This window comes from Octopus sinensis, linkage group LG1 (genome assembly GCF_006345805.1).
Source record: "Octopus sinensis linkage group LG1, ASM634580v1, whole genome shotgun sequence".
Classification (NCBI taxonomy): Eukaryota; Metazoa; Mollusca; class Cephalopoda; order Octopoda; family Octopodidae; genus Octopus; species Octopus sinensis.
Genome location: NC_042997.1, coordinates 162,114,808 through 162,129,941, shown reverse-complemented (window position 1 = coordinate 162,129,941; position 15,134 = coordinate 162,114,808). Strand labels below are relative to the sequence as shown.

The window sequence follows — 15,134 nt, the reverse complement described above, 5'->3', positions numbered from 1 at the left end:
AAAACTTTGCAATGACAGGTGTATACATTAAGATCTGTTATATTCTTGTCTGAACTCTGTCCTACTTTAATCTGTACTCACAAATCACATGCTGTGTAACTGGTAGAATTATTATATTTTCATTGGTAGAACTATTCTATTAACTATATTAACTAAAAGAGGATTAGATGAGATTTATAATCTGTTGGTAATGTAGGAAAAATATATATAATTCATTACTATTCTTATGCCTATGAACATTTAATTTAATTTTCAATAATCTCTTAATAATAAGATACTACATTGTCTAATCATGATATTCTTTAGTTAATGAAATACAGACTGCATGCTAGTTAATTTAATTCTCTTCATAGCCTCAGATATACACTCATCCTATTTTTCTATATACAAGTACTGCTTTGGTTCTATTAATGTTAAAAGATATATATAAAGGCTATATAGCAAGTCCTTCAAAATCAGGAAGCTGAATGCCAAACTGATAACAACATAGTGATGAACAACTATCTTTCACACACACCATAAACTATTTGATATGATTTAAATGCTTGAAGTCCATCAGTGGAATAACTTACTTGATGTTTAGATTTTCCTTTTTTTGAGACAAACTGTTCATCATTTATAATAGTTGCTAGACGTTGTGCCGCTTCATCAAGCCAATCAATAGATATTAGGTAATCAATATATTGTTCAGTATCTTCTTTCTTAAGCTATAAAGAAATACATAAAATAACCAGTAATATTAGAATGAGTGAAGATTATTTACATGATTATATTGAAATGAAATAAGTATAAGACGAGAGAGAGAGATGAGAGAGAGAGAGAGAGAGAGATGATTATACATACAATTAAATGAAAACTTTTCAAAAGAATTATTACAATCATTTTGGTAAAAGATTGATGTAAAAATTTTTTCAGTATCATTTTCTGTATATTTCTGGCAAAGAATCTAAACTAAAACTGTATATGGTAAAAGATGTTACATTTTGATAAAGATACGTTGAAGGATCCTCCATTAGTTTGGACAATGAGCAACTGAATTGCCTACTTGTTAAATTAAAAATATGATAAATGAAGAATATTAATTGATTTAAAAAAAAAGGGGGAACTTGTAGGCTAGATTAAACTCTGAATTAAGAGTTTAATACTTTACAGTACAACTATCTTTATAAACTTAGAGAATTTTTCACAAGCATTTTTATGTATAAGATACCTATATTCACAAACATACAAATGAGGAGTATGTGTTTATCCTGATAATAAATGCTTACAATATCAATCACTGACTTTTGTCAGTCTTTATGATAAAACAAAAAGCATATATCAATTTAAAGGAAAAAAAGGAAGAAAAATATCTTCACAACTTAGCTTTTATGAAAATACAAAAAGAATATATTTATATATATAAAGACTTTAGACCTCAAATTACCTTCAAATATCGTCGATAGATCCTGACAGCTGTTTCTGGTAAGGGATACATAGTTACTAGTTGTAAATATAGAGGCCATATCCTATGGTGTTGAGTGATTGGGAGAGCACGCAAAGCTCGATCAAATGTATATCTAGTGGAGGTAATTTTACATTGGTCCATAAGAAGTTGGCAATAGTCAAGCCAAATACGAGGCATCTGTGAAAAGAATATAAAAACCATTAGTTTTTATTTGGTTTATAATATACGAGTGTATAGTAGCACACAGTGAGGATTCATAACAAGCAAAAACCAACAGTCAATACGAGGTCACTTAACATAAAAAATTGCAACTAAATATCCCTCAAGTCACACTTTACCAGCTGAAAGGAAAAAGGAAATACTGGCTAATGTAGTCTAAAGTACATTACCCACCAAAATAAAACAGGATGGTCATTAAATTAGTATGTAAGTGGCTGAGCATTTCACTGACAGAAGTGCAGTTTTAACATAATTATCTGGTGAAACACTGAGATAAAAAGTAACAAGCTGAATCTTTGAAACAGAGGTGCAATCCATCCAACAAGTTTTCACACAGTTCTTCTTCTTCTTCATTGCCGCTGCCACCAGACTGTTTTGACAGAAGTTTTATGGCTGGATGCTCTTCCTAACACCAACCACTCAGCAGAGTGGGCTTAATGCTTTTTACATGGCACAAGCACAGGCAAGGTTTTTACAACTGGATGCCCTTCTGAACACCAACCACTTTATAATGTGGACTGGGTGCTTTTAAGTGGCACCTGCACTGATAGGGTCACCAGGTACTTGCAAGACAAAAAATAGAAAAATTCAAGAGGGTGAAACTCAATTTCACTCACATTGCCTGAGTCACTAAGTTAGACATTTATGAAATGCACATCATCACCACTATCATTGTCTTCTTTCCAACTATTCACAATTATATAATGTATGGGAAACCACATATTCCCAATGACTCACCCTAATATAATGTGTGGGAAACCACATATTTTCTCTATATGAAGACATCTGTCCGTCCTTTGGTCATACTTTAGCTTAACACCTGGCATGTCATCTTCCTTTTTACTACAACCCCACTCAGTCAAACGGCTTTTCTTTATCTTGTTAGTTATTTGGCAACCTCACAAGTGCCAGTGTCATGAAAAAGCAGCCAGTACACACTATAACGTGGTTGGCATTAGAAAGGGCATCTGGTTAAAAAAACTATGCCAGAACAAACATTGGAACCATATGAAGTTCTCTGGCTTTTTGGATCCTGTCAAACTGTTTAATCCACACTAGCATGGAAGCTGAACATTAAATGATGATGATTAAGTCACTTAACTGGTCTACTTTACAGCTAAGAATAGCTAAGTCCTTTCGGTAGCATCTTTAGGATAATCTCTGATGTTCTACTCACATGGCCAATATGATAATACCAAATGCAAATTAAATGATGATGATCATCATCAACATCAACAACACTTTGTCTATTTTCCCATGCTGGTATACATTGGACTGGTTTCAGCATCCTGTTATGGTTCACATTATCTAGCACACAGTGAAAATCAACCAACTTTGTTTTTGTATTTGTCTTACAGTATGGCTAGGTGCATATTACCATGCCACTGGGACTAGAGAAGTTTCCTGAAGCTAGACTAGAGTAGTTCACTTCTGTATCAGTTTTTATTCAGAGTTATTGATATATATGTTTGATATATATGGAGAAAAAAAAATTGGAGTACAGAATTTATAATTTAATTAGCACAAAATGAATGCATTATTAGTGACAAATTCATTAAAGTATAATTAATGTATTAAAATATAATTTAAAGTAAATCAAAAGGAAAATGCTCAATGCTTTAAAAATTATATTAAGCATTCTGAAGAATAATTATGAATGAAGAATGCCATAGACATAGGAGGAAAACTGTAAAATCCAAACAAAACCAAATAACATATACCTTATGCATGAAGACCAAAGATCTTTCATATGCATTAGCCACATCATCATGAGCAGGGTCACTGATACAGCGACCACGGATTTGTCTGCGTCGAAGCTTTAAGTAATTATACCATAATTTATAACTAAAAGAGAAAAACAAAAAAATTTTTAGAATTACTTTAAGTATTCAAAATTTATAATAGATTTTAATTGAATTTCCAACTGATTTTCAACAATGAATAGCCTTTAATAAATTTACCATTTTGAGTTTGTACGATAACTATAAACATTAAGGAAATAGTTTAGCACTATTACACATGAACACAACTAAACCTTTCAAACTTGCTATAGAACTAAACTTTTTGGTCCTCATATTCTGTGATCATTAATCATAGTGACTATATATCTATTATCATGATCATTTTAACATCAGACACAAGCAAGCATGGGACAGAATTTTGTTGAGGTGGACTTCCTACAGCTGGATGCCCTTCTTGTCACCAACCCTCACCAGTTTCCAAGTAAGGTAATATTCCTTCATGACCAGGCATTACAACTATCAAAGTAAATATATTACTCCAAAAATTCCAAGCTTCAATTGAGTGGTGTATGAGATTCATGAAAAGAAATGGTCTAGCATTAGGTAAGTAAAAGTAGACAGAGATATTGCTGTACAAGGTGCGAAAGAAAAATGAGAAAGTATTCCAAGTGAAATGATAGCAAAAGCTTTTGAAAAATGGGGTAATTTCAATATGATATATGGAACGGTGTTAAAGGCAGTGCTCCAGCATGGCCACAGTTAAATGACTAAAACAAGTAAAAGAATAAAAGAACAGAAAATGAATTGCTAGATAAGGAACTTTCAGAGTAACAAACTAAATAAGTACCCAACCCATATAACAGTTGGACTTTAATAGATGAGGATTATTATAAGTGCAACAACAGTGACTATAGACTGTTAACAGTAATGCTGCAGAGACTTGGAAAAAAGCCTTCATCAGGGTCCCCCAATCCCTTATCTGGAGGTCAATGCGGAAACTAGGGATAGACGAATGGTTGGTGAGAGCTGTACAAATCATGTACAGGGATGCTTGCAGTAAGGTGAGGGCTGGCAACAAGCACAGCGAAGAATTTAGGGTATAAGTAGTAGTTCACATACGATCGGTCCTCAGCCCCCTCTCGTTCACCATAGTCCTCCAGGCAATAACAGAGGAATTTAAGACAAGCTACATTGGGAGCTCCTCTATGCTGATGAACTTGTTCTTATAGCTGAATCACTACCAGAACTAGAGAAGACATTTCAGATATGGAAGCAAGGTCTAGAATCAAAGTGCCTTATAAGTTAATCTAGCAAAAGCCAAAATCTTAGTAAGTAGGAAGGCAGACAAATCATAAATTCCTTCAGGTAGATGGCCCTGCTAAATCTGTAAAAAAAGGTATAGGTAGAAACTCCATAAGATGTACCTAGTGTAAGTTATGGACACATAAGAGGTGCAACAATATCAGAGGAAGGTTAACATGGAAAATAGCTTTTGTGAGTAGAAGATGCACAGGTACAATAAACACTGAAAATGTATGAAAATAAACTCCATCAACTGCCAGTGGGGTGAGCTAGAGGTAGCAGATGGCTTATGTTATCTAGGTGACCAAGTTAGAAGTGGAGGTGGATGTTCCGAGACATAGCTGTGAGAATAAGAGTAGGCTGGGCAAAGTTCAGAGAGCTCCTACCTCTGCTGGTAACAAAAGGCCTCTCTCTCAGAGTGAAAGGCAGATCGTATGATGATTGTATGCAAACAGCTATGCTACTTGGCAGTGAAATATGGGCTGTGACAGCTGAGGACTTGCGTAAACTTGAAATAAATGAAGCCAGTATGCTTCATTGGATGTGCAATGTCAGTGTGCATGTTCGACAGAGTGTAAATGTCTTGAGAGAAAAGGTGGCCATAAGAGGCATCAGATGTGGTGTGCAAGAGAGACAACTGCGCTGGTATGTATGAGGACAGCTGTGTATAGAAGTACCAATCTCTAACTGTGGAGGGAACCTGTGGTAGAGATAGACCCCAAAAGAGATGGGACAAGGTAGTGAAGCATGATCTTCGAACTTTGGGTCTCACAGAGGCAATAACCAGTGAATGAGACCTTTGTTGATATGCTATGTTTGAGAAGATCAATCAAGTCAAGTGAAATCATAGTCATGGCTGATGCTGGTGTCACATAACTAGCATCTGTGCCTGGCCCACATAAAAAACACCTTTCAAGCATTGGGCCTCACAGAGGTAAAGTGGCTGATGCTAGTGGCATCATATGAAAAGCTCCTTTCAAGTGTTGGGCCTCATGGAGGCAATGATGAATGACCAAGACCTTTGGCATTGTCGTGTTTGAGAAGAAGACCCATCAAGCCAAGTAAAATCGCAGTCATGGCAGATATTGGTGTCATGCAAATGGTACCCATGCTGGTGACACTAAAAGCACCCAGTACACTCTCAAAGTGGTTGGCATTAGGAAGGGCATCCAGCTGTAGAAACCTTGCCAAATCAGACTGGAGTCTGGAGCAGCCTTTCAGTTTGCCAGCCCTGGTCAAACCGTTCAACCCATGGCAGGATGGACAAAGGATGTTAAAAGATGATGATAAATTTAAGCAATGTCACAAACAGTACTTATAGAAAATAGCTTGCAGCTTATACATGAGTCAAATGCGGAAACCAGATATAAGACAAAACGAGTGTGATTTGTATATGAGTATATATGGTAAGCTGTATACCACTCCCACCCAATTCACCTGAGACAAGAAAACTTCTATATGATTGTTCATTTGCCTAGAAATAGAAACCAACTTCCTTCAGATGACACCTACTGCATCAAATAAGCACAAAAACATTAAATATGTCACCCTACTTACTCCAAAAAAGATAAGGTGGTTGGGTTAGAACATTTGTAACCAGGTTTACTGTGTGAGAGTTAAACTGGGACTAAACTTCGTTATCATCTTCATCTCCCCGCTTCATTCCTATTCTCTCTTACTCTAAAAATCATCTCACACTAAACACTTTGATCAAATCATGCTACCAGATACACAACCATCTGAAATCTTTTGTTGCTAACATTTTACATAATGACCTCAGCCTCAGAGGCTGAATATGAACATCTACTGCACTGCTCTCATCAGTCAAACTAAATAATCAAACAAGAATAATAAAGACATATTTCCAAATTATACCATTACCTTCCAGGCATTTCTTTAATGGCCCTTTCGTATATCATGTTTATAACAGTTTTTGGAGCCTCTTTCTTGTGTTCAATATAACGAAGCCAACATTTGACAGAGTAGGGGTTTCGAAGGATATCCTCCTCATAAGGAAGATCATCTTCTTCCTGGAAATGTAAAAGACAGACATACAGTATAATGATGGTTGGCAAAAATATAAGTGATTACACCTATCTATTGTGGGCATGTATGAAAGAGAGAGAGAGAGAGAGAGAGAGAGAGGGAGAGAGAGAGGTTAGTATTAGAACAAATATGAAGTTAAAATAATATCCTATTCCAATATTTGAATAAAATGTTCAAATTAGAATTATCTACATAATGATTTAGTAACTTTTCTTTCAGTGATGCAAGCAGTTGGTGGACTACATTCACAGGTGAATGAAATTGGATATCTTAAGTGTAGTATCACATATTTGTAAGATAAAACAAACTTCACCCTTCAACAGACAGCTTTTACATATTTTGTTATCTTAAAGAAATTCTAAAGAGATATCTAATCTAATTTTTATGGTTTAACCTATGTAAAATGAGATGTGGATTACTGCAGCTAATTTTATTTCTTTCAGAATCAAAAATGGTAACTTATTTATATTTGAAGCAAGCTGTTCTATGTCAACAAGACCTTATTGTGGCAGATAATTTTTTCTTTTTGGCTTGATTTAAAGGAAAGGGTTGTGAGATGGTTGGGCTAAATGCCCCTCTTGAATAAATGCAAACTGAAGCATACAGGAGAAACATGTTCAGGGAAGGAATTCCAGAGGAATGATATCCTAAGGAGCAATGACTAGGCATAGTGGCTAGTGCAGGACCTGGAGGTGTGGACACAGTATGGGTGACAAGAGGATGAGAGAAGAGTGAATCTCAAGTGCCTGAGCAAAAATGGCACAAGACCAGGGAGTTCTAAGGAGCAGAGATCTCTGTAGTAGCATTTAGCAGTAAAAAGTGAGAGTAAAGAAAAAGTACATGTGGTCTAGAGATTCATTTGTGAGTGTATGTCAATTAACGAAACTGTATTTAATTATAAATCAAATACTAATATAATACATTTTTATTTACTGAAAAGTAAAAGCTTTATAATTTTTTGAACAGGTTATAAAGTATTGCAACTGTGTATAGAAACAAAAAATAACTTTTTTCTTATATGCAATATAAGTTTAGAATAGAGATGATCACAAGTTTAAAATAACTGGCAAAGGCAGTAGCCACTATTTAATAGAAACATTTGTTGGGTGAAATTATTGCAGAATCACTCATGGTTTGTTAAAACTGAGTATTTGGACACAAAATAGCGTCATTAGCACCCTAGTAAAAAAAACTTTATAAAATGTTAGGAGTGACAGGAGAAACTATAATATGCAATCTTGATATTAGATCATTTAAATGTTAATCTATTTGTAATATACATGTTACATCAATAACTTCATTTAATATTTTTTAAAAGATAGATTAATTTAAAGTAGTTAGCAAAGCTAAAAAAAAAAAACAGAGTATAGTCAATTATTCCTTATTACAACAAGGGTTTTTCCCCTTAGAAATCGATGTATAAATTCATCAAATGCATTGTTTTAAAACTCTAATCAATGTTCTTGCTTAGACTGAGATCAGATCTGATTTAGCAAACCTATGATCAAAGGGATTCCAGTCGTGGCCATCCCGTTTTTAAGGATATATATATATATATAAGACTACATTATGGAATGTATTCGCTTATTTAAGACAGTACGATTTGATTTGAGGGAAATCTGACACCTTTGTGGAAGCAGGAACAACTGTGGGATGTGATCTGATAGAAATTTCCCTATCAACTCACTCCTTTAAACCCAAACTAAAGAAAATACATGAAACATTTCCAATATTCTATTGTCACTGGAGAGTCGAGCACATGTTTGAACTTTGACATTTTTATTAGATTGAGTTATATTTTCTTCAATTGAGCTTAATCATTCGAGGCAGAAAAACAAGTTGTTAGAAATCTGTGGAGTAGTTTCTGTAACAAGTGCAAAACTGAAAAATTAAGCGATCCAAGTGGGATTTGACTTCAGAGACTCGACGCACTTGTGTAATACTGTGGATCTAACCCGGTTCTCTCGTAACTATTGTAGTCTTGTTTATTATAAACAAAATAAAAGAAACTACGAGCACCCTATGTAAATAAGTTATTTACTAAATAAAGTTGCCCTTGGAATCTTTTTTATTAAACAGATGAGGAACATTTGTACGGTTTTTAATGAAAAAAATGTAGTAATATTAAAGTTAAGAAATATTTCAAAACACAAGGGAGATTATTCATAAGGTAAGCCGGAATGGAGCGAAAATTGAAAAGCACGTAAATATGCTCACATGGATAAATGACAGGGAATTTTATAATAACATTATTGCAATGAAATAAATAAAGTTATTATGTTTCATTTAATTTAGAAAGTTCAATATACAATATTGGGAAACAGAAAGGAAATAGAAGTCGAGTAAATTCTTCGGCAAATTATTATAAAAGAAATAAAAGTTTTTAAAATTAATGTATTCAAGATTAGATAAATACTGAATAATGTTAATTTAATTATTCATACTTACAAAATATATATCTTTTAATACAGATGTCGGCATATTGCTTCTTTATACCAATTAAATCGTTAAAAACATTTTAATAAAATCCTCTAGCAGGCAGCCATTTTAGAAATTAGTTAGAGTTATTATAAAACTCGCTGAAATACACTGAAACGAAATAAAAAATTAGCATTAAAAGTAATTTCTTAACAAGTAATATAATATGCAAGTATCTGATAACCGTAAAATAACCTCTATTTTTTCTCTCTAAAAACGATGATATTCTGAGAATATTTACTTTTCTTTGGCTTGAAATTTTCTGCACTTTGAGCTGCCGAATTCCAGATTTTAGAATTTCCCTCATTTTTTTAGTTCTGCAGCTGATTTCTTTCCACTAGGCACAAGGCTAATTTTCTGAAAGTTTTATACGTACTTCTGAATTGATGGCAAAATTACTGCTTGAAACTTGAGTACAGAAAGTAGACGGATAAAAGCATTAATTACGTATTATATTAGGCACACTACCGTTTCTACCAAAGATAATTACTGTGTTTATAAACACGATAGAATAACTAGTGGTGGTGGACGAAATATCTAGAGACGCCAATCAAATTTTCATCTTTAGTTATGAAAATGATAATTTTTTAAAATGACCAAATTCTAAATATATATATATAAAAGATAAAGAAAAAGAGCAACTCTGAAAATGAAATATAGAATTTTAATCTTTTACTTGTTTCAATCACTGGATTACGGCTATGCTGAGCCACCGCCGTGGAGGGTTTAGTCGAACAAATCGACTCCAGTATTATTATTTTTTTGAAGTCTAGTACTTATTCTATCGGCTCTTTTGCCGAACCACTAAGTTACGGGGGATGTTAACAAACCAACACCAGATGTCAAGCAGTAGTGGTATTGCAAATAAACACGCACGCGCGCACACACACACACACACACACACACACGACGAGATTCCACACAGTTTCCGCCCACCAAATACACTCACAAAGTATTGGTCTATCCGGGTCTATAAAAGGAGGCACTTACACTTGCTCAAAGTGTCGCACAAGGGGACAGAACCCAAATTCACGTGGCTGCAAAGCCTGATTCTTAGCTACACAGCCTTGTTTGCATTACATATTTAATTAAAAATTCGGGTTTGTCTCTCCAGCCCATTTTAATTCGAATTAGATATTTAGCCACTTTTTCTCATCCCTAGTAGTAGATATCCGTCGGTCTCGAGAGGCCATGGAACTGCGCCCCAAGAAATCGTGTCAGCTGCTGATGGTGGTATAGCGCCTGTTGTGGCTGTACTGGCCCACACGGGAGTGGCAGTCACGCATACAGCGACTGCATTTGAAGGAGCTCTCTGCCGGTGCTGATGAGTTTTCCTTCAGTCGAGTGCGCTTTTATTTGATGGCGAGTATCTATTTATCTTCCGTTCTCTTCATTCCTTTTTTCAGTATTTGCCTCCAGTGTGGGCGATCATTTGCAACCTCCGCCTATCTCAGGACGTCCAGATCAAGCGACTTCATGTCTCTCTTACAAACATCTTTGAAACGAAGATGACGTCATCATCGGGCTCTTGTGCTGGTAGCCAATTCCCCATACAAGAGGTCTGTTGGGATCCTTCCGTCTGGCATGCGATGAACATGACCGAGCCAGCGCAAACGACGCTGCTGGAATAAGATGTGTATGCTGGGTATCTTGGTTCGGTTGAAGACTTCGGTGTTGGTGATGTGGTCGGTCCACTTGATGTCCAAGATGCGTCTTAAACTGAGGTGAAAAACGTTGAAACGCCGCTCCTATCTAGAGTAGAGGCTCCATGTCTCACTGTCATAAAGTAACGTACTAAGGACGCACGCCTTATAGACAACAATTTTTGTTTTTGTAGCCAGTTTTCTTTGTTTTCTCAGACTCTCTTTGTGAGCCTGGCAAATGTGGAGGAAGCTTGTTCGATTCGCCTGTTGATCTCAGGGTCCAGGGAGAGATCATTAGCGATGGTAGAGCCGAGATAGGTGATGGTGTGGGCGTACTTGACATTTTGACCAATTACTTGAATCTTCTTCAGACTGATAATCAGGCTAAATTGCTGACAGGCCTTTGAGAGTTTGTCCACGGGGTTCTGCGTTTGCTCTTCAGAGTGTACTGTCAGTGCACATATTTGTTCCGTAACTATCCCGACCCAACCTATGTACCTTGCACCTCGCTTATCGCCTTTTCCATCGTCAGAATAGTTTCTTATTTCTTTATTACCCACAAGAGGCTAAACATAGAGGGGACAAACAAGGACAAAGGGATTAAGTCGATTACATCAACCCCAGTGCGTAACTGGTACATAATTTATCGACCCTGAAAGGATAAAAGGCAAAGTCGACCTCGGCGGAATTTGAACTCAGAACATAACGGCAGACGAAATACCTATTTCTTTACTACCCACAAGGGGCTAAACACTGAGAGGACAAACAAGGACGGACAAACGGATTAAGTCGATTATATCGACCCCAATGCGTAACTAGTACTTATTTAATTGACTCCGAAGGGATGAAAGGCCAAGTCGACCTCGGCAGAATACCGCTAAACATTTCGCCCGGCGTGCTAACGTTTCTGCCAGCTCGCCGCCTATTCGTCAGAATAGTTTCTATAATCTCAACAGTTTTGCTCACGCTCCATTTCCTTTCTGCACGATTAATGGGATCCACCGAATTTCGTAATACCAAGAAGCAGTGAGATTTTGCTACTTTAAACTCTTTCACCAGTGCTGTTAAAAGTAGCTGAAGTTTTGCAATGAATGGCGGGAAATTAAGCCACTTTCAAAGGAACTTGCCATACATTTGAATTCTTTCTACTCTTGTTAATACTATTTCATGCACTTGGAATGACCGCTTAGTCATTCCAAGAGGCTCAGCAAATAGTCGTGTTGATATGGTCACACCTTAAACTTACCTACCAAACCGCAGTTAGTCTCAATCACATACCTTTCTTGGCATACTTTAGTATACTGCGTAGATACAGCTATGGTTCTTAATTACATTCTCCCTTATCAGTTAGACTCAGTTCTCCTCCAGTTTCAAAGTGGCATTTTCTAACATGTTCTTACATTATGGCCTTTTTTATTTGCTGTGGAATGCAGTTGACATTAACAGAAAAATTAATTCAACCGCAGTTGAATTAACTTTTCTGAGAGGTTTTGATTTGTTTCTTGTTTCCACTGTGACGGTATTGTCATTCGTAAAAACACGCAACAGTTGCAAGACCCAGTGTTCTCCGATCTTCTTTTCTCATAGTACCTTCGTACACCTCCCATTGCCAATTTCAAAGCTTTATCGAAAGATAGCACACCTCATTTTGATGTCTGTCTCCAGAGATTTCTAGCTGGTCTTAAAGTTCTTGTCATCAAAGCAAAATGCATAATTTTCATTCAAGATATCACTGAAGTCGCTTCATTTGTAGCAATATGAAAAAGAAAATGTTCTGTGGGTCAGCACTCGGTAGGCTAATCGATAAACATTTGCCTGGTCAAACCAGATAACATGAAGGTCTTTCCTGTCTTCTTAGCATGTTCAATTTTGTTCCAAGTTATATAGGCATGCTTAACGTACTGGTTTTCTGAGCTGATGTGTTTATGAGTTCATTTAGTGCTACTACCGGGTGAAGAATGGCAGAAACTGGGATTACCACACTAAATACATTATGCTTTCTTTTGTTTTATTTTTAGTGACACCTCCTGTAAGTTTTACTTTTCTTCTGTTTTGGTGGCATATAAAAAATAAGCATCAGTGATGCAATAAAATCGATACTTTTCAGCAACAAATTATGGCTCTGTGCCAATGTAAGAAATCCTTAATAACTGATATTACTGCTAATAGTACCCTAAGTCTTTGACGTTTATAATGTATTTATTTATAGACTATATATAAAGAGAATTGTGTGAAATATCGCATCTCAAGTTTATGTGATAAGAATTCTTTCTCACAGAAAATTGATACCGCTTGTAAGAACTGAGACGACTAGACGGTACAGAAGATGTAAGCTTCAGATAAATTAAGTAGTGGGTGAAGCAGCCATTGCTAATTATCTGATGTTATGCGAACACTTGTAAAAGAAACGTGCCAATAATTGTTCTTTATAGTTAAATGCTTCAATTTCACACAATTAAAAATCAGAACTAACTGAACGAAACATGAGGATGTGGCCACGGATTTTCCGGACATTGTTTTCGATTAGCAGACAAAATTCCGTTCGTTGGATAATTACCATTTACTAAAAAAAAATTTTTTGTAATTTTATACGTAATTATCTTCACTGTAGGGGAGATCATAAAAAGCCTATAGATATTGTAACAAGCTCCTTTATTATCCTCTCGTTATCGTCCTGTGTCTCAGACTTGATAATTACAATAATCTTTTCTTTGATCGAGACAGTACTTCAAAGGGCGTCTATAAGTTTTTTTTCATAAGCATGTGTGAGCGTGTGTGTGTGTGTGTGTGTGTGTGTGTGTGTGTTTGTTTGTTTGTGTGTTTGTGTGTGTGTGTATACATACACGTGCACACACACTCACACACACACGCGCACGCGCACACATATGTATGTATGCATATATGAGTCTCTTATATATTTTTTATTATTATAAATCTTCCACAGAGGAGGGAGCCGGTTTCCAACAAAGATACAAATTTCCATCTTTGGGATGTAGTTAACACAGACAAATTCACATTTGGAAATTGAGAAAAGTCTTGCATATTTTTTACTGTTCTACTCATAGATAGGACTTGTAATGTACGAATCAGCCGGCCAATTTCTCTATTCAGATTCTCCTTTAAGCGTTTACTAACAAAACCTAGTACTCCAATTATTATTGGTATGAATAGATATCCTCTTTTACTTTGATTTTCAAAAAGATACTTATATCTGCAGGGCAGTTAACCTCTATGGTGGTACATACCTTTGCTTCTCTATCCCAAGCAATAATATCCAGCCTGTTATGCTTACATTTGACAGAAGTTTTGATGGAAATATTCCACCAGTATTCCTTGAGTTGGTGTTTATGAATGTATTCCATAATACAGAGATTTTCTAAGTTTATTTCAGGACAGTCTTTTTTGCGGATGGCATTGTAAGTTGTTTCAGCAACAACATGGTGCCGCATAGGGAGGTATTACTGTGACAGCAGACAGACGAAATATCTTACAAACTATAGAATTTTCTCTATAAAGCCAAGAGAAAATGAATGTTTTATAAACACATTCTACAAGTATACGAAGTTTAAAACTTTTTAGTTACCTAGAAATTATGTTATATAGTGCCGTTCAAAAGGAAAAGAACCGCTTTGCAGACAAATCAATGATGCACTGCAACTTTTCGTTTAACGAACTAATAAACACCACCATACAGTTTCGCGTCAAATGAATGTAATATACGTCCATAACTAGATTTCTGCTCCAACTGTAGCTCTTTTGCGCCACAAATTTGGTTCAAACATGAATGTCAGAATCATCTTTTCTCCAATTAAAACAAAAAAGCTCTGCACAAAGCTGGATAAACACTGAGTTAGAATATATATATATATATATATAATATTATTAGTGAATTGAAGAAATGGAGTTGAACGAAGATTGAACAGAATTCCTTTTATTGCATTCTACACATGTTTCAAAAGCCACAATTTTCCAAATTCTGATTGAATAAGGATACCATATTGTGGCTTTCTCTTCAGGAAAAAAATAGGAATTCCGTTGGCAGAACAAAACAGAACAGAGGCGCAGCAAAGCAATTTGAACGAGGCGGCTCTTTAAGAGCCCATGGCTGAACTGATTATCAATGTACGTTGAAATCGGGTGGTGGGTGCGTTGAAGATATCCATAACTCGTCCGATCACATGAATTGGCTGTTACTAAGCCGTGATTTTAACTTGGCAGTTTGTCGATTCAGTTTCAAACCTTGCTATAGCTCTCCTG

The 15,134-nt window shown here is 35.8% G+C and overlaps 1 protein-coding gene across 1 annotated transcript in view; it reads right to left on the bottom strand.

The window, feature by feature from the left end:
• The window catches only part of LOC115212150 (pre-mRNA-splicing factor SYF1), a 43,777-nt gene extending 34,433 nt beyond the window's left edge, over window positions 1-9,344 (bottom strand). Inside the window, exons 1-5 of the mRNA XM_029780993.2 lie at window positions 9,205-9,344; window positions 6,592-6,740; window positions 3,388-3,511; window positions 1,427-1,624; window positions 573-707 (exon numbers count right to left, since the gene is read on the bottom strand). Of these exons, the coding sequence (XP_029636853.1) occupies window positions 573-707; window positions 1,427-1,624; window positions 3,388-3,511; window positions 6,592-6,740; window positions 9,205-9,237 (639 nt within the window). The 5' untranslated portion in view covers window positions 9,238-9,344. The remainder of the gene's footprint in view (window positions 1-572; window positions 708-1,426; window positions 1,625-3,387; window positions 3,512-6,591; window positions 6,741-9,204) is intronic.
• Between the last annotated feature and the right edge of the window lie 5,790 nt (window positions 9,345-15,134).